The sequence below is a fragment of the Cibotium barometz genome, chromosome 43, assembly GCF_041138505.1.
Source record: "Cibotium barometz isolate CiBa-2024 chromosome 43, ASM4113850v1, whole genome shotgun sequence".
Lineage (NCBI taxonomy): Eukaryota > Viridiplantae > Streptophyta > Polypodiopsida > Cyatheales > Cibotiaceae > Cibotium > Cibotium barometz.
This window is the reverse complement of record NC_141088.1, coordinates 13,068,519-13,093,098: the sequence shown is the minus strand read 5'-3', so window position 1 is coordinate 13,093,098 and position 24,580 is coordinate 13,068,519. Positions and strand designations below refer to the sequence as shown.

At 44.9% G+C, this 24,580-nt stretch overlaps 2 protein-coding genes across 8 annotated transcripts in view; one reads left to right on the top strand and one right to left on the bottom strand.

Moving 5' to 3' along the window:
- Window positions 1–24,580, bottom strand: part of LOC147613548 (RNA-binding protein BRN2-like) — a 59,427-nt gene that overhangs the window by 12,139 nt on the left and 22,708 nt on the right. For 4 of the 7 annotated variants that reach the window (XR_015263215.1, XR_015263214.1, XR_015263217.1 and 1 more), the window contains exons 7-11: window positions 17,503–17,860; window positions 17,251–17,394; window positions 16,806–17,085; window positions 15,791–16,006; window positions 15,467–15,576 (exon numbers count right to left, since the gene is read on the bottom strand). Coding sequence is in view for 2 of the 7 variants with exons in the window: in XM_086781535.1 (XP_086637661.1) it covers window positions 16,958–17,085; window positions 17,251–17,394; window positions 17,503–17,860 (630 nt within the window). In the remaining 5 variants the exon portion in view is untranslated. Of the gene's footprint in view, window positions 1–15,466; window positions 15,577–15,790; window positions 16,007–16,623; window positions 17,086–17,250; window positions 17,395–17,502; window positions 17,861–24,580 lie in introns of those variants that run through there. The other 3 variants (XM_086781535.1, XM_086781536.1, XR_015263218.1) reach the window with 2 other exon arrangements.
- LOC147613549 (uncharacterized) lies at window positions 8,694–10,868 on the top strand. Its single transcript, XM_086781149.1, has 4 exons — window positions 8,694–9,181; window positions 9,302–9,818; window positions 10,002–10,563; window positions 10,690–10,868. Exons 1-4 carry the CDS (start codon window positions 8,694–8,696, stop codon window positions 10,866–10,868), a joined length of 1,746 nt encoding a protein of 581 aa, XP_086637275.1.

Here is a 24,580-nt window from a genome sequence, read left to right as displayed (position 1 = left end):
ACTCATAAATCAGTCTTTTCGAGTTCCAAATAAGATAGTGATCTCCAACCACCTTAACACGAGGAATGATCCCATGAACTTTGGCATGTAATAATGGAGATCCCTCCCTGGACCTGCTGTCAAACCCGACCGAAATATCTATCGGTCTCACATAGCCTAAAACCGGTCTATGGACACATAAAGCGGTAATTCATTCACAAATAACCTGGTCTTACTCAGACACACAATCACAGAATCCTCGCTCCCTCGCTCAACAACACATTGGCCCCGAAGTCCGGCGCCCCTTGCGGTATTTCTTTATTGTTAAAAGGTTGGAAAATACAAAGCACAAGTGCAACAAAGCACTCTACTTGCATCAGCTGAGTTTTACAAATTCTGGGAGAAATTTGCCAACATAACTGCACTAAAACTGTTCCATAACATCTCAGAATGAGTCCCAACTGACAGGCTCACTTCCATAGGCATCAGGCTACCCAATGGAGTCCAAAACATCACAATTCAGCTTGCTGTAATTTTCTGCACAGACCTGTTTTCAGCTCTGTTTTCAGCCCAAAATAACCCTTGTACTGTCTTGGAGGACTTTAGCAAAGTCCTACTGCATTTTGGCATCAACCGGGCAACATAACAGCCCAAAAACAGCACCTAAACAGTGCTGAAACAGCATTGTATTGAAGAGGTTATTACCCTCTTCCGTCCCTGCTTTGGTGTAGGAACTAACTACACCGGTTCCTGTTCAAGGAGGCAACTAGCCTTTGCATATAAGCATGAAATTCACACAACTGTACCTGATTTTATCTGATGAGAGCATTTCCATAGTCTGCAAGAGAGAGAAAGAGAGAGAGAGAGAGGCTGTGGGGAGCAAGCTCAACCCTCAATTCATGAGTTGTAGGGCAAGGGAGTGCACCACAAATGCTGGTTTTCCTGCAACAGTCCACCATAATGGCTGCAAATGAGCCTAATTCAGCCCAAATTCCCACGCTTCCCTCTTCTCAATGTGGAAAATGCACATAAATTTGACACTTGTCACATTTTTAAGCCTTTTCCACATGCAATCTTCCAGGCTAAAAATCTCCTGACTGGTTCACATTCTCACAACAGTCCTTTGTCAGCTTTTGGCCCCCTTGACATTCCGCACAAAGTGACGCGAACACTTTTCAATTCCGACACTTCCAAAAATAGCAGTTTCCTAGATTTTAGGGATGATGTCATCTGCATTCTTTCTGGTCTCCTGACCATCTTTGACCACTATGGTCACTTCAGAATTTGCTTAGAATTCAAGGTACATTCACATTTCGGTGGCGGCCACTTACTAGTGCAAACTGGCCTATACCCTCATTCAGTGGCCATGTCCTGGACACTGTCATTCATCTTTCAGTGCAATTCTTAGGCTTAGCCAACCACTGGTCCAAAGTCCCACTGGTTGACCCATTCTGACATTGCAATGGCCCAAGCCCTTCCAAGAGATCTCGGGGGAAAGCAACAGCAACCAAAGAGAAAGAAAAGAAAAATATATATTTATAAAGAAATGTAAATAAGGAAAACAACTGCAAAAAGTTTCACCTCCTGGGGACATAGCCCTTTCAAGGAATCATAAAGGTAAGCCTGAATCTCACTGAAACTCAAAAGATTCACCTCCCCAATCTGATGCAATGCATCTACAACCCTACTCAAGCTACCCTTCTGATACTGAATCTCCATGTCAAAATCTTGCAACAGCTCTGCCCATCGTTCCTTGATACGAAGTGTAAAAAGCCTCCTAAGCCTATCTAACCATGATCTCCTAAACACACACAAGATTAGAGAAAACCAATAAAAGGGGGCAGGCAAGCTCACCACCCAACCATAGTATCAGTACTTCGATCCACTCCCGAGCCAAGGGCTAGGGCTCCACTCCATAGACACATGCCAATTAGCATCGGCGTCTCATACCACTATTGTGTGCCCACAAAGACCCTAGACAAGACTATCTATGATTTGCCATATCCACGACAAGACTAGAAACTCTAGTCCAGGACATACCCATAAAAAGTGCACCCCACCACTCACTATAGTGATAATTTCCACTATAAATGGCAAACTTGCTATAGATAGCCAATAGCCGAGTTTTATTAATTCTGAACCTTAGGCCTCTGCATCTACCTAGTATTCCTAATCCTATGGTCCCCTAACGTTGCTAGATAAGACTTGCTAATCCGAGGATTATCTCAAGGTACATAACATCTTTCACAAACATTAATCTTCGTACTGGTTAACACTACATCAAGATAGCCACGAAAGACATCTTTAAGAAGGGTTTTAAAGCCAAATATGGTCATTACGAGTTTCTCGTATTACTTCTGGGGTCACGAATGCTCCTCCTAATTTTCAGCATATGAAAAATCTCTTTTACACCTCGGACTGCCAACAAGATTGTTCGTTTCTTGGATTCATTGTCTTTCTCAAGAAGTTAGGGAGCAGGTATTTTGACCGATTGTTCCCTTTTCTAACCTCCTCAAAGGACGTGAACGAAAGTCCAATGCTCCTATTACCTGGAATAAGAGGCTTCTAAAAGGATCAAGCTTATATGAGAGATGCACCAGTTTTAGCCATATTGGATCCGAGCAAACCATTCTTGGTTGAGATGGATGCCAGTGTTTATGCGATAGGCGATGTCTTATTAAAGGAGGGCCGACATGTGGCTTTTGAAAGCAAGAAGCTTAATGATACCCAAGTCATATGGAATACTCAGGAGAAAGAGTTATATGCGATTATTTACGCATTGAAAATTTGGAGACATTACATGTAAGGATCCAAATTTGTTGCTTAGACCGACCAAGTGTTTTTGTGATAGAACTAAGTTGAGAGGCAAGAAGGCACGGTACGCAGAGTTGATGCAAGATTTTGATATGGAGATTCAGTATTGGAAAGGTAGCTTGAATAGGATTGCATATGCATTGAGTCAGTTTGGGAGGTGAATCTATTGAGCTTCAGCGAGATTCAGGCTCACCTTTATGATTGCTTGAGAGGGCAGTATGAGACCAATGGCTATTTTGGTCGGTTTTGGCAACAAGTCCACACAAGGAGCTCCAGAGCTCAAGGATCATCAAGATGAGTTGAGGTCACTATCATATTCGAAACAGATTGTTGTTCTGAAATTATACGGTTTGCTTAACGGATAGCGATGAGTTTAGGAGCACGCCATCCGAGGATACAACGAAACTATGATTTGGTAAAACTATGTTTTACTGGCCCAACACGAGGACAGAATTCCATCACTATGTGGTAAAGTGTCATCAATGTCAAGTGAACAAGGCTAAGTGCCTGGAGAGTATTTCCATGCAAAAACTATGATGAAGAACCACAGTATAAACAGAATTAATCTTAGAGTTACTTAAAATCTTAGTCAAGTGAGCTCCCTTAGGCTTTTGCTTTTTCTACGCTTGTGGGCAGCTCTCTTTCCAATGGCCACAAATAAAGCAATCACCCTCCCAAATGTTCTGGAGGCTCTACTCGGTAAGTCTTCTTGGAATTGGGTTGATCCGAAGTCTAGGTTTTATTCGAAGTCATGGAAGCCTCCACAAATAATAACTTTCGTTTACGTTTGGAATCTAGTTCGGATTGCCTGAGTTTTTCTGCTTCTAAGAAACATTCTTTTTACTTTTGCAAGCAACTCTCTCTCTCTCTTCATAGATTTTTGCAAAATGGATAGCATCCTCAAGTGATTTGCAATTGTTGTTCCTCACCTAATCTAGTGACAATCCCCTCATAAAAAAACCAAGTAAGGTGACTCCATCTATATGTGTCGCCTTTGCCTGCAACTTTCTAAACATGTACAAATACATGTCGAAAGACATGGTCTTCATATCCAACTCCGTAAACCTCGATACCACGTCATACTCATCCTCCGCCTGAAGGAACTCATCACTGAACACCTACTTGAAACTAACCCAAACAGTAGGCTTGTCGAAAGGCATGGTCTTCATATCTAACTCTCTAATACTTGATACCACGTCATACTCATCCTCCGCCTGAAGGAACTCGTCACTGAACACCTACTTGAAACTAGCCCAAGCAGTAGGCTTGTCGAAAGGCATGGTCTTCATATCTAACTCTCTAATACTTGATACCACGTCATACTCATATATCCAACTCTGTACATGTGTATCAAAAGACATGGTCTTCATATCCAACTCTATAAAAATGGATACCACGTCATACTCATCTCCCCCTAGAGGAACTCATCCCTAAATATCTGCTCCAAACTAGCTCACGCAGTAGACTTGTTCCAAGCTCTCTCCATCATGACAAGGCTTTCAATTTCAGGAGGCTCTACACCATCTAAATCTTCCAAGCATCTTGAAGAGGATGGAATTCAGATGTGACCATTCCATCTATTAAGCCATGCATCAACTCTCAATTCTCTCCCCCAAAAAAACCTCTCGGGTGAAGAAAAAAGCTGCTAAAAATTTTCCCTGCGGATGCGGGAGTAGTCGTTGATAGTAATCACCTTCCGGAGATTGGCCATCTCACTGCCTGCATCTTCAGGGTAGAAATCTCTGCTCCGAGCTTTTTCATCTCAATATCGAAGTAAGTTTTCTCAACCACATCTATCTCTTCTTCTTCGATCACTATTAAATGCTGCCCATGAGGATGAGCATGCAGGGGTTTCCCAAAAATCTCCCTTGTTTCTTCCCATTCCCACTCATGATCTCACAAATCATCGGTAAAGGAGAGGGGATGTGGTATCGCGTGGTTAAGAGAGATGGAAAAGAGAAGAAACGCGAGGGTTTCATCTCTGTTGCTGCAGAAAGAAAAGGATTGATATGTGTCAATTCTGAATTGTCAAAAAAGAAAGGAAGAAAACTACACAACCTGTAGCAAAAAAAAATCTGAAATCATCGCGTAAACCACTCACCAAAACCTTCTCCGAACTCCAGGTACAAGAAGAGACATGTGAAATATTCTCCTCATTGTTTTGTCCCACGCCGAATGCTGAAAAGAGGCTACGTTTTACAGTCTTCACTGCATAATATGTATGCTAATAATACAGTCCAAGCTTATTTGGTTTTTTTTTTCATCCAAATTACTTTTCCTTTTTAAAAAAACAAGTGCCCCTTTCACATCCCCAAAAATACCTGAAGCTGACTTTCTTACATTCTTCTAAAATAGCAACTCGCATGCTTTTTTTAGAAGACCCATCTAAAATAGCAAGTCGCATGCTTTCCTCTGCTTGGCAGCTTGTTCAGACAGAGAAATGCAGTCCACATGCCCCTATACATGCATGCCTCCATGTGGATGATCTGACAGCCCTCCTTGTCCTCTATGGACATCCGGTCTTGATTATACCTACTAAATCCATCCAGAATTGCTGCACATCTTTAACACGCACAATTCTCCCATATTCCCCTCTCAGAATCCACATACAACCATAACATCAACCCTAGAGAGCATACTTCTTTACCACACAAAGAGCTCGCTATGGTGCTGAGAGGAATACTTGGGAATCTCGATGTGAATTAAACCTCTCTCATCCACTCTCACACAGAGGGAAGGTGAAAAGGCACTCCTAGTGGCATGTAGTGTGGGGACCTCTCGGCACAGGTTACCAAACGATTTTGTATTGGTCAAGGTCAGCCAAAGGAGGAGACAGTAAAGGGGGCTAATGTGTAGACCCTTGCAGCAGCGGAAGGAAAAAGAGGTTTATGGTGGCCAGATTTGGTTCAGCCAAGGAAAGGATGGCGATGCATGTGGCAGTAGGAGGGCAGACCAGGCCGACTTTTGCACCATGATCAGGCCGGGCCAGAGAAGACAGAGATGCGCCAGGCAGGACAGCGGGGCTGCAGGCCTGCGCACACGCCACAGAGAGAGAAAAAGCGTGTGCAGGTGGGGGGGGGCACCAGCTTTTTCTCCAGAAAAAGTAGGAGGGCACTAATTTTTGTCCCGCTTTTTTTTTATATAAAAGCCCGTGAGATGGGCGCCCTGATTTTTCCAATCAGCAGGGGGCAAAAGTGGATGCCTTTTTAACACCCCCCCCCCCCCCCCCAAAAAAAATTTAAAAAATTAAAAAAAAATCAGCAAGCCTGCTTTTGCGGCGAATTTTTGGTTATTAAATGTGGATGCATTTTTGAATGCGGAAATCAGGATAATAGGGGAGTTCGCCTCATATTTGCACATCCAACACCACAATCTCCTGAGACTCTGGCACACGGAACATGAGCGAAGCTTGTAGACAATTTCTTCTTCATCAAACTAGAAGCGAAGATATAGCCTTGCCCAAACCTTCTCATCTACCCTAAAAGCTTTTCTCTAACCTTTCATGAACCCCTTCCCTTACCTGTTACCTCTCTTCTCCAAGCATGCAAGTCGTGTGTGTGACAAAAGATCTATGGAATCGTAACCAGTGCTGCAATGCTAACAGATAACCAGGAAAGTAATTACTTGTTGGGATTAGCCGGAGCTTGTATGTGTGTAAACCATGTGTGAACAGCCCCATGTGTGTGGTTGCGTGTGAACCCCCTTTTAGGAAGTGGATAAGCATGCATTAAATTTTAATAAGGTAAAATGGTTTGGTATTGTGGCAAACCCATATAACTACTTAATTGTTATCAATCAAGCAAATCTTTAGCGAGTCGTGCAATCTATGCGCTCTCTCTCTAGCATATTTCTGTTTCTCTCTCTCTCTCCATTCCTCTGCACACGCATCATGGAGCGTTTCCACCCTCCATAGCTGTCCCCTCTGATCCTGCAAACGCTGGTGCTGCATTTGATATCAGAGCTCACTACCTGCTATCTCTGCTCAGATTCTCATGCCCACAGTCGCCGTTGTTTTCTCATGCCCATAGTCGCGTTTTTTTCTCAATAACTGCTCATCGCCGTTTTTGCCTTCGCTTTCTCTATATGCTGCAGCGCTGGCCACCACCTGCGTTGCACGCCTGCGCCGGTTTTTTTCCGGTCGCTGCCACGTGGAACGTAATAAAGCTTTACGGCTTTAAGCCTTTTACTAAGGCATATCAAAACCTTATTAAAAGGCTTCGAATTCTTCTGCGCCTCCCAACAAAAAGCAACCGGCAGCCCATCTACTTCTCCTGCAGTGTCGTCGTCACCATCATCAGGGACATCATCAGTGTACCTACAAAGTCAATGCAATTCATGCTTCAGCAGTCGTAATAATTTTGGGGCTTTTTCTTAAATTTGGGCAAAATCAACTAATTGAAGCCCTTGCAACAAATTTTTTTTTTAGTATAAAAATTGTGGGTTTCTCTAAAAATAAGAGAAATTGACCTAATCGAAGCCTACAATAGCCAGAAAAATTCCTCTGCATCGACAGTGAAGCCCCTGCAACAACATTATGGCTCTCAGCTTTATGGCTCTATCAACCACCACAATTGACAGGCTCACTGGTGCTGGGTTCTCTACCTGGCAGACCAAGATGCAGCCTCTCTTGATGAGGGAGGGCATCCAGAGCATAATCTCTGGAGATGATGAATACCCAGGAGCCAACAAGCCAAAAAAGCACAAGCTCCGGCGACAATGCAACGAGAGAACTATTGCACTAATCGGCTTGAGTTTTGAGGACACTCTCATTCATCACATAGACTTCATGCCAACTCCCAAGCAAATTTGCCAAGTTGAAGTTGAAGTTCTACGATTTGAAAATGCTAGATAAGGAAGAATTAAGTGAACACCTTGCCGAGTTCTACTCACTAGTTCATCAGCTCACTAGCCTTAAGTGTGCACCTGATGATGAGGACAAGGTTGCAAATGATTCAGATCAGATACTCCAAGAGAATGGGGCATAAGGAGGCCAACTGGTTCAAAAAGTTGGAGAAAAGGCAAAGAGAAACACCACGTAAATTTTGCTGCTGAAGATGAAGAGGAACCTATTGAAGAGGAGAAAATATTTGCGGCAATGCCCCAAGTCTCCCTCAATGAGGTAGCTGCCAGCTGCTTTTATGTATCTGTGAGTCAATAAGTGTTCTCCGCGCCAGGCAGTCCCCTGACAATCTGATTGTATCGATGTTTGTATGTGTTTTCCATCCCTCTGCACACACATCATGGAGCATTTCCACCCTCCATAGCTGTTTCCTCTGATCCTACAAACACTGGTCCTTCACTACCCATGCATCAGATGCTTTGCAAAACACGTACATCAGAGTCACACGGGGACGCGGGGACGGGCCTTAGGAACGCGGGGACGGGGACGACCGGGGACGGGTGGGACGCGCAGGGGACGCCGTGCAGCCTGGGGATGCATGAGGTCGTCCCGGGGACGTGTTCCCGAAACGCGGGACGGGCAGGGGACGCGGTGAGGGGACGCCTCCAACGGGCAGAAACGGGCAGAAAACGGCCAGAAACGGGCAAAAACGGGCAGATTTCCAGCTATAAAAAAAGGCACACTCTAGGACTTTTCTCCACACTCATTTCTCAAGCCTCAAGCTTCCAGAATCCAAACTTCAAAGTTCCAAGTTGTGCCAACTTCCAAGCCATCTCTCTCTCTCTCTCTCTCTCTCTCTCTCTCTCTCTCTCCAAGTTCCATGATCCATCCCTCTTGAGACTTGCAAGCCTCAAGAGTCAAGCGGCAACTTGGAACTCTCTATTGCACCCTTCTTCCCTCTCTCTCTCACACTATCATCATTCATGGCATCTCAAGGTGAAGGCGCCGCCGCCACATCTTCCGTTGCGGGCTCTTCACGAAGGAGGCCGGCGGTGCACACATGGTCATGGTGGGATGCCACTACACTAGTCGTGGAGTGGGCGGTGGTTCAAGGGCATGGAATTGCAAGCTTTGTTCCTACAAGAGAAGTGGCGGCGCCAACAAAGTGCGAGCTCACTTTTTGCACGAGGCCGGTCATCAAGTGCAATTTTGCACACGCGTTACTCCTGAGAAGCGAGCGGAGTTTCTTGAGAAGCTCAAGGTTTATGAGGCGGCCGAGGCGGCAAAGAGAGGGCGACATGTTGCCGTTGATCCTCATGATGTGGTGAGAGCACGAGAGCAACCGACACGAATGGAGGTGGAGAGGAACCCAAATCTTGCTTCAAGCTCTCAACCATTCAAGTCCACTCCATCCACATCGGGTGCCTCCATTCCCATCCGCCGTCAATCCACTCTTAACGAGAATTGGAACCCAAAATTGAAGGATGAGGTGGATAGGTCGGTGGCTAGGTTCTTCTACCACGACCACATTGCGTTTCAAACGGCACGGTGAGAGTCGAGACTCAATTCTCTTCACTCTTTTTTTTTTTTAATATCTCATGCTTCAAAGCATTTGTCATATTGCCAAAAAAAGCTAACATGCTACATGGTTTTCCTTACTTGAAATAGGTCTCCTTACTTCCGTGAGATGGCCACAAAGATCGGGGAATATGGCCCCTCTTATGTGCCACCTTCATCAGAAAAGATTCGCACCACTTTGCTTGATAGGGAGAAGTTGGCCGTTGAGCACGCGGCGGCGGATACAAAGGCAACGTGGGAGACTAACGGAGTCTCTCTCATTGTAGACGGATGGAGTGACACGCGCAAGCGCTCCATCCATGGAGTGGTGGCCTACTCAAGGGGCAAAGTGTACTTCATCGAGTCACATGATGCGAGTGGCACTGGGAAGGCCGTGGATGTGCTTGCCGCGGAATGGGCGTCCACGATCGAGGTCATTGGGCCGGAGCTTGTGGTCGGCATGGTGGCGGATGGAGAGGCGTCAAATAGGGCAGCCGGGACCATTATTGAGTCAATGTATCCATCCATCACAGTTTCTTTTTGCATGGCCCATTGTCTCAACAACCTCCTCAAAGACATAGGTGCCTTGCCATGGATTGCACCCACCATTGAGGAGGCTAACCAGCTTGTATCCTTTGTCCTCAACCACCAAAGGCTGCAACATGAGTTCTCTAAAAGGAGCACTCTTTCCCTCCTCAAGTATTCTGAGACAAGGTTTGCATACAACTCCCTCATGCTAGGCCGCTTGTCTACATGTGGCGGAGCCCTAAGAGGGCTTTTCCTTAGTGATGAATTTTCTGCCATGCCGCAGTCAAAATCGGCAACAGGGAGAACGTGCCGAGATCGCGCCGACGATGCCGCTTGGTGGGAGAAGGTGAAGACACTCGATGCCTTGGTCAAGCCTATTGTTCACCTTCTACGAGTCATTGACGGCCGTGAACCATGTATCGGCAAGGTCTATGAGGCCATGGATCGCATGATCGAGTCACTCCAGCAGCTTGTGCCAGACAGGGCCGAGTTTGAGGAGATCCACTCATTATGTGAGTCCAGGTGGAACTCCTACTACTCCCCTCTTCATGCGGCTGCCTTTGTGGTTGATCCAGAGTTCCAGGGCAGAAAGCAAGAGGCCGACAAGGAAGTAAGCAGGGGATGGCGGATCATTTTGGAGCGCTTAGAGCCCGACCCTACCATCAGGCGGAAGATCAGAAACCAGCTATCTCAGTACAGGACGCGGCAGGGATCTTTTGGATGTTTAGATGCACAGCTTGACCGCCTCAAGATTGGGTCTCCTCTTTGGTGGGAGGATTACGGATCAGATGGGCCGGAGTTGCAGCGCTTGGCTATTCGCATCCTTAGCCAGGCTGTGAGCTCTAGTTGCTTGGAGCAACTTTGGAGCGTTTACAGTCACATTGCCTCTAAGAAGAGGAACCGCCTTGAAGTGCAAAGGGCAAGTGATTTGGTTTTTGTGAGCGCTAACTGGCGCATGCTATGTGCGACAGCAACAGGGAAGGCGGATCCCTTCACCGAATGGGAGATGGCACAGCAGGATCCTGTAGCTCAGGAGCATCTTGAGGAGGTAGAGGAGGAGCTACAGCCTGAGGGGGAGGAGGAGGCTTCAAATGGCATCGACGACTTCGACTTCCAAGCCTCCCGTGAGGCTAGCACTTCAGGAGCTTGAGGCTTGACTCTTGAGCCTTGAGTCATCTCACCTTTTTTGTGCCCACTGCCAATGGCCATGATCTATTGTGATCTATCTAGTATCTCTATTTTGACCCACTCTTTTTTGTAACCCTCACTGCCCATGAGGCATGTACTTATCTCTTTGTATCTATCAGACTATCAATCACATAATCAGTGTGCCATCGATGTTTTATTAGCGCATTTTGCTCAAAATGACTCTTGTTTTTTTGTCTATTCAGTGTAAAATTTTGTTCAAAGTGTGTCTCTATATGTATGTCATGCATACAACTCCTAAATTGCTTTTAAAAAAGAGGTTTTTTTTTGCGGTTCCCAACCCCGTCCCCGGGACGACAATTCCCCGTCCCCGTCCCCGTCCCCCGTCCCCATGTGACTCTGACGTACATGCCTTCAGCCCATGAAGTGGCTTATGCACGTGGGACAGCATTCTTGCAGGAAAAAGAAAATGTATGAGGAAGATCTTAATGTGTTAAAGGCTGAGATTGAGCATGTCAAGAGGCAGTTGTATGACAAAGAAGCAGAGCTGAAATTGTTGCATGAGGATCCACAGGTGCAAAAATGTATTGAAGCCAGCAAGGCTGAGTACATGATAGAGCACACCTTTGACTCCTTCGCAAAGGAGTTGGGTGTGAAGCCCAGTGAGCTTGCCCTCACTTATCTCCCGAACTGGTGATGCAGGAGAATTGGGATTCAAGAAGCCTCTACGAGTACAGCCCATGGGTAGGGCACCCAGGCCTCTTGCATTAGTCAAGAGACATATTTATTGGCTACAGATAAGGTTCTACGTGAAGGATTACATCAAGAAGCGTAGCTAGTGCCAAGATAATAAAGCGGAACGCCTTCAGCAAGGTGTCTTACTTCATCCATTGGAGATACAAAAGCCCAAGTGGCAAACTATGGACTTTATTGTTGGGTTACCCCAAATAAATAGAGGACACGATTCTATCTGAGTGATAGTGGTCAGATTGACCAAGATAACCAAGTTCATCCCAATATGGTCTACTATAAAAAGTCATGAGTTGGTTGCTTTATTTGTAAATTACTTATAGAGACTGTATGGAATGCCTGAGTAAATAGTGAATGATCGAGATTCAAAGTTCACCGCAGCATTTTGGCAGGCTGTATTTGCCAAGCATGAGACTAAGCTAAGTATATCTTCCTAAAATCACCCAGAGACGGATGGTCAGACTAAGCTGATGAACAAACCTTGGAAGACATGCAATGACTCATGTTTCAAAATGGCAGTCCGAATGGGAAAATTATCTTCCGCGTACAATAGCAATAAGCATTCAGCTACACGATTCAGCCCATTCATGCGTATGTACAGTTTTCAACCTAGGGGACCGATTGCACTTGGTTTGAATCTGATCCAAAACAGGCAAGCTTGAGACATTCTACAAGATATGTGGGTAATGGTTAAGTTAGCCAAGGAGAGTGTAAGAACAGCTCAAGTAAAAGCTCAAACTTATGCTAACCGACGTAGATCTCCAAGGATCTTGGAGGTGGAGAAGTGGAGATACTGATGGATTTTCCAAGACTATGCGTGTTGGAAAACATTACAAGTTGTCTTCCAAGTATTGTGAACCGTTTCAGATCACAAGGAAGATTAGTGATGTTGCTTACAGCTTAAATCTTCCATATGGAGTGATGGTTCATCCAATTTTTCATGTCAGTCGACTGATGGAAAAACTGAGTGACTCAGACCAAGTAGTTCCTTTAGAGGAACTTTTTCGAGAAGAACAAACCAAGTACATTCCTAAAAAACCGGAGTTAGTTCTAGATCAACATACTCAGCACTCAAATAGTTCTTATGATGAGTATGTGATCAAGTGAAAGCGAAGATCAAAAAGGGAAGCTATGCGGGAATCTAAGGCTTAATTTCCCTAGTTTATTGATAAGCACAATCATGGTCCTTAGAGGGGGAAGTATGTTACGTCCATAGTTTAACCCAGAATCAGTTTATAACCCCACTTGGGTTACGGCTTATATAGGCTTATATTGGCCTCCAGCTCTGGGGTGACTCTGGACGCACTCTATGTCTAGGAGGTCAGTTGATCCTGAGTGGGTTCTAGTTTGGGTCTATGACCTTACATGGTCCCCACCTCGCCTAGCACATCCTTGATGGCGATGCTTGTAAGGAATCCTCCACTGATGTGGCAGATGAAGCTTATAATTTTCTTTTTTTCTTTTTTTTTGAGGAGGGGAGGGGGGGCGGGGGGGGGGGGATGAATGTTGTGCACTAGCAAGCTTGGCAAGCCACGTCTAGAGTTGCATACCCCTAAAGCTCACTGCCAACAAGATCTCTTCGCGGTTGGCTTGAGCTAGACTGTCCCAAGATCAAAGCAGGTCAAGTTCGGTAGGAACCTCGGTTGGCTGGAAGACCCCCGGGACCAACACTTAAACAGTCCTTTCAAAGGGGTCCTACCCACCAAAAGGCTCTTGTTCGACTGCCCACGCAAGCATGGGCAGCAAGGTGACTCATCTGGCGGCATATGAAGCATTGTCCAAGTAGACCGGAAAAATCTACCCATGCAAGAGTGATATTCCTTGGGTAGGGCCGCGAAGCAGCCTAAAACTAATAATCCTTAGATGCCAACAAAAGGGTCCGAGTCCGGAGAGGTTTATTGCCGCCACCACTCGGAGAGAGGTTCTTTTTTTTTGCGGGCGAGGCTCGCAAACAGCATCTAGAGTTGCATACCCCTAAAGCTCACTGCCAACAAGATCTCTCCGCGGTTGGCTCAAGCTACACTGTCTGTGCAAGCATGGCCGGCAAGGTGAATCATTTGGCAGCATATGAAGCATTGTCGGAGTAGACAGGAAGACTCTACCCATTGCAAGAGTGATATTCCTTGGGAAGGCCCACCAAGCACCCTAAAACTAAGAATCCTTAGACACCAACAAAAGGGTCGGAGTCCGGAGAGGTGCAGTGTCGCCACCACTCAGAGAGGTAAACATGGTAGCCCATCATTGCTAACAGGCTCGAAGCCAAAACATTTGCAGCCAAGTAGGGTTAACTGAGCTCGATTTGGATGTGGCCATTGCCAAGGAAAAGGATATCCACGATGTGCCCTTGCTCACCAACTAGGGCGGCTTGCAAGAGGTCACGAATTTGCCCACGAGCCGGCCAACTACCAACAATATTACATATCAAGGTGGTCACCGCCAAGGAGGCCACTATAGTAGCTAGAAGCTAGAGGTCCACATCAGATAAGTGACGGTTGATGGTGGCCCCGGAAGGAGATGGCGGAGTGGCTGCCATGGAGTCCTATGAAGGGGGAAAGCCAAATGGAGCCACCTGCTGCTGATAAAGCACAAGCGAAATGAGACTGGCTGGGAAACACGAAAGGTGAGAGGGAGGGACAGGAAAAGGGGAGGGGGGGGGATGAAAAATAGAAATTAAAAACATATAAAAATAATTACTGAATTAATTAACTAATTACGGTTAAGGGCAATGGCAAGAGGGAGGCAGGACAAAGGGAGGAGGGCGAGGAGAGGGCGGAAGCAGCGGGACGTAGGGCAGGCGGAGGCAGGGACGGGAGGAGGGCACAAGGGCAAAGAAGGGGAGGGGGGCAGGCAAAACAGAGGCAGAGGGGAAGATGGGGTCGGACGAGCTGGCAGGGCTGGACGAGAGCAGGAAGAGGGGAAGGTAAGGGTGACCCTACGAAGGGTGCCGAGCAGCGTAAAGAGAAGGATGAGAAGCACACAAAAAGGAGGGCGGGGGAAGGTGTAACAGGAGGCAAGCAAGGAATGGAGGGCAGGCTGGGCTGGCGCACAGAGGAAGGGGAAGGGCACACAGGGCTACAAAAGAAGGGGGGGCCGGGGGTGCAGGTCACAACACAGGGAGCTCCAAGCTACTTCGCCACATGAATCATCCTTATAAAGGTCTGAACAGCTCTTTATTTAACACAAAATCCTCCTCAATCTGCTGAGAACTAAACTTCTTACTAAGTTCTCTAAGAAAGTCTCATGACGTCCTCTCCTAATTGCAAAAATCTACATCCCTGACTTGGTCTGCATTAATTGCTGCTGTTTGTTACTCATGACTGATCCCTCTACCTTTGGCTATTCCCCGAAAAAAAACTCGTAGAAGACATCTAAAATGGGGAGTGACTGGTCCTAATTACAATCGTATCAATCTCTTTCATCCATTTATTATGGTCAGTATTGTTCTCACCATCACTTTTTGGTACTTGAAGTCACTGTTTTCAAATACTTGTATCAAACAGGTCTGGCAGCTAAGACAATCTATCTACCATTTTCAGTGGCATTGTTAAGACAGCAATACTACTCTCACATTTCATTTCCCAAACATCAACCGGCATCCCAAGACAGCTGGAGATCAGTGGCACATCACAAAATCTGAGAAGCAAGATACTTTTCACACAATAAAGGAAGGCACTACTCAATGTCAAGGCGCATGGAGGTCACGAACTCACAAAATAAGAGCCATATGCAAGGTCCTATGGAAGGTATTCTCATGCTGACAAGGATGCTACGAGGCACTCAGTTGAATCACAAAAGCAAACCCTTCTTTACTCATTATTGTCATAAAACTTGAATGCATCAATTTGAGCATACCCTTCCATAGCATTGGTGTCATCCCTCCTCCAACAGCTCTCAGGAAAGGCTCTCCTCCACCTTGTTACAAAGTCAGGCATAACTGTGAAAGAAGTTGATGGTTCAACAGCCTGACCACATGACAAGTTCGGACACATGAGTGCTGGACATACACGTTGTACCATAGTAACCACAAATTTCAGGACAAAATGGGCCAAGTCCAAAGCTACAAGGCAAATGCACAATCAACTGCTAAGTTCCTAAGCTACGAGGTCTTGGACGGCCGCAAAGATGTAGCCTCATGCACACAATTCTAAAGTTGCAGCGGGGTAATAGAGGCCTCACATTTGTTTTTACAGATCAACAGCACAGACCTGGCAATATTGTGGCTACACCCTTGACCACATACATGTTATACCTCCTGTAAGCTTTTGCAGGTAAGGGGCTTCTCCCCTGTTTTTTACATAGACCCAGATGAGTGCAGTGATCATAAGGAGTTGACTTAACAAACAACAGCGAGGCTCAACAGTTTATGTTCATTCTGCAACAGGCAGTTCCACCCTGCACCCAACAAATAAAACAAAAAACTTAGGACCCTCTCATCAGTTGAAATAAGTCCTAGCTGACAATGCAAGTAACCATATGCATCATGCTCCAAATGATTGTTGGTTTGACAGTATTCATAAACACTGGATTCAACTTCGCACGAAAGTATAACATAGTTTAATTCGGATTATCGTGTTAATGAGGCTACAACATGCACATATACACGTGGCCGCCCCTTGTAAATGGCGAAGTCTGACATAATAAATGACACACACATTAAACAAAGAGAAACAAGACACACTACAGAATACTCACAATACCTGGCAATCACCGGACGGCCACGAAACATAGCTCGGCACAAACTTTAACATGGAAGTTATGATACTTCACACTTTGCTGTACATTATCCTTGCTGGGCAGATGCCCTTACTTCACACAGAACAGAATATAACACCCACTTTGACATGACCTGGGTACTCCATGAAGCTCAGGCAAAATTCAGAATCCACACCACAAACACCTCAATACATGATTACCTTAGCACAAACAAGGCTTACAGGAAACAAATACCAGAGACCAGATTTTACCAAAAACACCACGGGCCATTTACACACTTTTGGAAGGAAAGAGAATTTCAAACACACAGAACAAACTTGTTAAGTTAAATGCAAAGATCATAAACTAATGCACTGCTGCCAGCTATGATAGTTATTGCTGTATATGAGCACAATATGCCACCACTTATAACATGATAGTTCCATTACAAGGAAAACACTGGATGTTGTGTACTTCAGAAGGAGCTACAGCCCCACACCTTCAAAATTAGCTGTTGTAGGAGTTTCTGCTCTAGGATCTCAGAAGTTGGTCAAGTCCAGCCACCAGAGTCTAGACAAAGCAGAATAATGGGTCAAACATGCCGTGGCCAGTTAGATAATCTAATTTGAAACCTGCCACAAGTAAAAACCATCAATATGGCTTATTTTGCCGACTGTCCCTTTTCAGCTGTACTTTCAGTCTCTTTCCTCCCAGCTGAGCGCCATTCATTGCATTAATAGCAGCCTGAGAAGCCTGAGGTGAATCATAACTGACAAAACCTGGGCACATATGAATTGGAACAGAATTAGAAAAACCACTGAATTCCTTCCTTTAGACACAAGATAATCACTAACTTGAGTAATTGTCTTACTGAAACTTTTACTCAGACCCGTGTTTTTTTCTTTTAGACACAAGATAATCGCTAACTTGAGTAATTGTCTTACCAAAACATTTACTCAGACCCGTGTTTTTATCCACGTACACCTTTGAACTAATGACATTTCCAAATGGTTGAAAAGCTGTGCTCAAATCATGATCACCAAAATCTGCAGGGAGATGGTATATAAAGAGATTTGCACCAGGTGGACCTGACACATAAAAAGCTTGCAGTTGTAAGCATAGGCAGCGCTCCAAAGTTCAAATAAGAGAGTGAGTTTCAAATAAGAGAGTTAGTTTATCTCCCATAATGCAATTACCTTCAAGCTGTGCAGAGACTGCAGCCTTGACAGGAGGAACCATGCTCACAGATGAACCCATGCCAAAATTAGACAATCCCGCACTTTGATACATAGGAGCAACATTTCCTTGTGTCAGGAAGCTAGTTTGATGCACTCCAGGATACTGCACACTAGGCATGGCTGCATAGCCATAACCCGAAGGTTGAGTTGTTCCATAGGCTGTGGTGTAGACTGAACCAGCCCCGGTTGTCATATCATACCCAGCTGGGGGTACAGAACTAGGAGTATTCGCTGCACCTACCATGCTTCCAGGAACAGCAGACTGACCTGGCAGAGCTGTTGTGGAGTATTGTGATAAACTGTAAGGATTTTGAGCCTGGACAAAAAACCAATAACCTTTAACTTTGTCTCTGAATTGGAAAGAGCTGGCAGAAAACAGCCAGGGACTCTCAGACCCCCTTACCCAAACAACCAGGCAAAAAAACGTTTTAAACTTCAACTCGTGCAATCTCTAAAAACTAACATATAGAAACAATCCAAAAAACTGCTAGTGAGTGAAATGTGGGATTACTGTTGCCATCTAGCATGGGGAATGATCCTGCATCCACAATTTTAGCAAGTGTCTCCAAACTTCTACAGCCGGCAGGCTATCCTGTGACTGATGGCCTGTTACAAGCATTCTCATGATGCACCTTTAAGCTGTAAAAGCTGAGTGTCTGAAGGTTTAAAAGGTTGAGGGTACCCAACAATGTGGGGGGGTCTTTGGCCTACAACCATCACCCAAGAACGTTACCCGTTCACACTTATAAGCAATGATGTGCAATAGTATGCCGCCATTGGTTTTCCTACACAACATCAGCATGTCCCACACATTACTGGCGTGAAAATCCCATGTATCTCTATGTAGACGCCCCACATGTTGCCACGTGTAAGGACCGTAACACCATGCCATTGTGGAGGCAGTTCAAAATGGCATGTATAAACCTTATGTTCAAGAGAATTGCTGGTAAAAGGGGGACTGATTGCAGTAGCAAGGGCGTCACAGATGCCGACTTGTCCACATGTCCCTAGCAGTGATGTGTAGCATGGGCGTACCAACGGGGACACAAGGGGCACATGAGTATGGTGTGTGGCCGGGAACGTACACACTGGACGCCCGGGGTCACTAGTATATATAATGGTTGGGTGGTTAAACATGGTATGCCAAGCTAGGTTTGTTTTTTCGATTCTTGAGTTCATCTTCTTCTCCCTCACGTTTTTTTGCACGAGGCTTGATTCAGAGATCTTGGTTGTCTTGGATGGAGGCGTGACATTTTGTATCAAAGCTTGAGCTTTTATTCTTGGCTATGGGGGAAGGTTTGCAGCAAGCTTAAGCAAGCCAAAGGCGAGGAGAAAACACCATCCCTACTGCAGTTCATCCGTCTTTTTTAAATTTCCGTCTGCCGGAATTCCGTCATCGTCCACTGCAACACTTCTCCTCTCCGAGCTCCTTCAGCCGCTTCGTCTCTTCAAGACCTACGTTTGCCTTGCTCGAGGACTATCATCATTATGTGGAGCCACGAGCGCTTCCAGACGTGAACTCCAGAAATGACCACACCTTGCTGCGCAACACCACCTTTGTCGGCAAGCCGCAATTGCCTTCGTCGCCTACCAACAGTGCAAATAGGGGGGTAGGGGGGAGGGGTTGAAAAAAAAAGAATTCCACGTTTCTTTTACAACCAAAAAAAAAAGCTTATTAAAAATTAAAGAGAAAGCCCTAAGGTTCTCTATCTCAAAGGTTACTTGGAGGGAGGTGTTGGGATATATCGGAGCCTGAATGTGTGTCAACAGCCCCTTTAATGGATGTGCGTGTGCTTTAGAGTATTCGCATGTGAACCACCTCTTATAGGAGGATGAGCTCGCATTTAATAAGGGTCAAAGGCTTTGGCATATTGAAATGGCTATATATGCAAAGACCTTGTACTTCATTTACACATCAATCAATCAAATCCTAATCATTATCCTTGTCGTGCAAAGTTTGCTTCTCTCTCTCTCTCTCTCTCTCTCTCTCTCTCTCTCTCTCACCATGGTTGTGAACGGCAACGGCCAAAAACTAGGAAACGGAAATAGCTAGGAAACGGTGGATGTATCATACATAATATAAAAATAATGAGAAAATTAAAAACTAGGGAAAAGTTTGAGGAGTACACCATCATAGTTTGAAATAAGTAGTGAGCAAAATTTGTAGAAAATCACTAAGCAAGCACTAAATAAGACAAATCAATGGGGATTTTTTATTGGAGATTAGGAAATGGAGAAACGGAAATGGAAACGGAAACGATGACTCTCAAGCAGCGGCGTTTCCAGGTTTCTGAGCTAGGAAACAGTCGTTTCCTATTACTATGGCTGTGATACAGAAGCCCCCGTGGCTCTCAATTGGTATCAAAGCTTGGTGCTAACGAACTTGCTGCTTCTTTGACACCTTCCTTTGCAGCCACGCCAGCAGCCCGGCGCCCACCTGCTACCTCTTGACTGCCTGAGCTGCTCATTGCCAGACGTCAACAGTTGAGCCCGCCACCTGGAGTCTTCTTTCACACATGTCGCAGCAGCCACATCCATCTTCGCTGCCGTCTCCATCATTGTGTAAGCCCATATCCTGCATGCCCAGAGCCGCCTTCACGCTGCATTGGCCTAAGCGACATCTCCCATAACACCGGTCATGGAAAATCAAGTTGGGGTTTGCTTAATTTCTTACAAAAATCGGTTGATTGAAAGCATTTGCAACATAAAAAATTAGGGATTTTTTTTTGAAACCTCAACAGTTAGCTCAAATTAAAGTATGGCTGTACTCTAAAATTTGGGGGTTTTGCAAATATCAAGCAAAATCAACCAAAATTGAAGCTCTTGCATAGGCCAACGATTGGGACTTTCCTCAAAATCAAGTAAAATCAACACATTGAAGCACTTGCAACAACATTATGGCTCTCAACAAGGTAGAGTTCCAAACGTACGAAACGGTACGAGTTTAGTACGTGGTACAAAACATTGACAATGATAAAGTACGTAAAAAACATTAAGTACTTTTCAATGTTAAAATCATATATATGTTGGTCATGTTAGTCCATGCCCGCCCGCCCACCCATTTATGGTGTGAACCGTCTCTATCCCCGGGCACTTTTTACCCTGACTGGAGACAAGGGTTTTTTCCTCATGGGAACACACTTTTGTGTGTGGGCACTTTGCCCTAGATTACTTTAGTACTCATGTATTGTACTTTCTTAATCATTATCGAGTACATCTTTCCAGCACTCACGTTTTCTCGGTGCGTGTGCGTGTGCGTGTGCGTGCAAGCTAGCTGCACTCCTACCCAACATTGGTATCAGAGCATGTCGGTAAGGGTTAGGGTTTCACCTATTCTTCTTCACTTTTTTTGCTACAACCTATCGTAAGCAAGCACATTCATTTCAGCTCGTAAGCACCACCAACGACCCGTAGTCCCCTTGGCGAATCTGCTCGACACGTACTGCCCCGGCAGTTCTACCGCCCGCCACCTGTCACCCTATGCCGACCTCAAGCTACTACCCTGCGCCCCTCGACCTACACTGCCCTGCAGCTTCTGCACAACACCACTCTGCCCTACCGCCATATGCAATTAAAATTGCACATTTTGTCTATTAAAATTTGGGGCTTTTCACCATTGAGCCTGCAATTGCAACATTGGCACACATTGGCATTGATTTCAGTAGATTTGGTGCGTAAAAATTTGGGGATTTTATAGAAATTGACACCATTTGCAAGTCTATTCTAACTGGCTGCATAAAAATTGGGGCTTTTCTACATTGAGCCCATTTTTGCAGCATTTGACCCATTTACCTTTGATTTTGCCGGGATTTGTGCACTTGCAGCTCTTACAGGTGTCAGTTGATCGTGGTTTCAATGGCACATGTATACATTTGTGGTTTGTTGGAGTATATGTATGCCATTGTGGACACTTTAACATATTTGCATTATCGTTCCAGTACACTTGCAAATTTGGGACATGCATATGTATTTCTTGTGGTGGAGTTTCCTTTCAATCCACTGATTATCCTGCTATTTATTTCCCGCATTCTTACAGTTTTGTTGGGCATTGCCTACTCTTGTGGTGACCCGTGAGACAGATTTGCTGTGTTGTCATGGCCAACCGTACTTTGGCATGCTACCTCAAGAGGACAAGCTCAACGGGGATAACTAACCTATGTGGGCTTATATGATTCGTCATGTATTGGTTGCCAAAAATGTATAGCTATATGTGGATGGCACTGAGGAGCGTCCTCTCGCACCTGCCCCAGCGGAAGGTGAAGTGATTCCCGCTCACCCTCCTACAGGTCAATCTTCTCGTCGTCCTCCTACCCAACAGCAACGTACTTGGGATGCTAGGGATGCTCAGGCCCATGCATTGATTGCTCTTTCGTGCCGCAAGCACACCATTCCGCATATTCGTTCCTGCACCACCGCTAAGGGTGCTTGGGATACCTTGGCAAAGTTGTATTCATGTCGCAATGAGGCTCGTGTAGCTTACCTTTGGGGCAAGCTTTGACTGACCACATGCTTGAAGGTGACACTATCGATCAGTACTTTACGCATGTGAAAGACCTTTGAGAGCAGCTCATTAACATTGATGAGGTCTTGAAAGATGGCTATCTTGTTTAGACAGTCTTCTGTAATTTGCCTGACTCTTATCAGACGTTTGGCACCACTTTGCGTTTGTTGGCTGGCAATACACCAAATGCAGTCACTTTTAACAACCTTGCGACTCTCTTCGTTCCAACAGAAACAACATGATGTCTATTGAGTCAGCAATGACATCTCCCTTTCGTGGGAATCAATCTAAGCCTAAACCTAGCCCATCGGATCCTCCCAAGACAGAGGACAAGCCTCAAAAGAAAAAGCGCTATAATTATTGCAAGAAAACTGGGCACACCATAGAGGAATGCAAAAAGCGTATTGAGAGTGAAAAAAAGAAGAAATTGGCATCTTCTTCCACAAGTGTAGATCAGGACAATTTCGCTACACATGTATCAACCTTGACCATTTCATCTTCATCACCTGCAGAGATGTCTTCTGATGTCATTGCTTTTGATGACTATGCTCTATAGTCAGTACTTCTCGGAATGCATTGTCTAGTAGATGCATTTCAGGGGGGATTTTAAATGCCCACAAGCAGTTGGTGATGCCTCACGATCACTTATGCTTGTTGACCCTTATGTTTGTCTATGCTAGACGCTTTCTCTTCTGTGATGTCTACTGGAGATGTCTTTTATGTTGTTTTTCCTTGCAGCGGAATTGTTTCTACAATGTTGACATTGTCACTTTCTCACATGTGATGTTTACTGGGAGTGCCTTCTACACACTTGGCCAGTGTTGGCTTGCTCTCATCGTTTTGGAATGTCACATGTATATTATTCATTGTGGGATTATGCATCTTTACACTTGCCATACATGCCACTAATCATTGCATCGTTGATAGTTTACCCATCCTCTCATAGCATTGGCAGATGCCCGCTCCGAGCCTCCACTTTTTCTTCCGATTTTCAGCTTTCCCCATTGCTGAATTTTTCTTTTTATCAACCCTGCCCTACCATTCTTGATTTTTCCTCATCGGACCCTCCATTGATGAGTTTCTCTCTTGCAGCTTACATTGAATGTCTTACACCCATGACTTCTGTCCTGTTGCCTTTACACATGCGTATACTACTACATCTTCTTATGCTTATCACTGGTGCAGTTACAAAGCTATGCTTTGCTCTCTTGTTATCATTGATGTGGATTACATGCAGTTCAGTTTATATAATATCTTTTGATAAACAAGTAAGAAGTGAACTTTACACATATTGAACATTCTAGCATTTTAGTCGTACATATACAAACTACTAGAGTGTAGACTCGGACTCCATAATCAAGACACAACACAGTGTCCACAAACAGTAATTCTTAAGTCTATAATCTATCGAGTTTTAAAGTCCTTAATCTACACATGCCCAAATAAAGTTCACACCATGATTGGAATAGTGAAAAAAAAACAACATGATTGAAAGTTTTGAACCATGCCAGTTGAAAAAAACAGCAAACTGAGAATTTTTTATAATAAAAAACGTACTTAAACGTCTAAGAGTTCAAAACGTCCTATATCATTTAGGACACGTTTTTTATCCTACCTTGGCTCTCAGCATTATGGCTCTATTAACCGATGCAATCGACAGGTTCTCTGGTGCTGGGTTTCCTACCTGGCAGACCAAGATGCAACTTCTCTTGATGAGGGAGGACATCTAGAGCATAATCTCTAGAGATGACGAATACCCAAGAGCCAACAAGCCAGAAAAGCAAAAGCTGTCGCGACAACGCAACAACAGAGCTATTGCCCTAATCGGCCTTAGTTTGGCAAACACTCTTGTTCATCACATAGTTTGGTGCACCTCGGCAAAAGCCCCTCTGTCCGATGGTTTGCTTCTTGAAGCACTTGGCACAATCTATGGCACACAAACGCTATACTGAATCCGTCTTTATCAAGTTCGACATCCTTGCGACCAAGGGACTCACTTATCCCTTCTCTTTTATTTTTCATCATTTGGTGCTTCTTGCATATTCATGGTTTAAAATGGAATCCGATCACTCTACCCCACAATCACTGGAATTTGTCCCTCTTCGCCAACAAATGCATGATTTGTGGGAGTAAATGAATTTATTTATGGATGATATCAGCACTATGATAACCCCTATAGTTCCTCAACCGCCGCCAACTTTAGATAGCCATCCCTTGGGTAATCGTGAGGATACTTCAGAAAAGAGATTAAAGCCAAAACTTGCATTAAAGGATTTGAAACTACCAAAGTACACTGGCACTTTACCTTCTCGCACGGCTGATGCAATCGATTAGTGGCTTTCTAAGTGGGAACAATGCTCTACTTTATGTGATATCACAGATGAGCACATTAGAATCCAACACGCTGCATATAATTTACAGGATGTGGCTCATCGTTGGTGGAAGAAAACTCAAGAGGACAAGGCAATCCCAAATACTTGGAAAGAATTTAAGGATATGTTTATTTAGAACTTTATGGCACCAAATGAGCAAAGT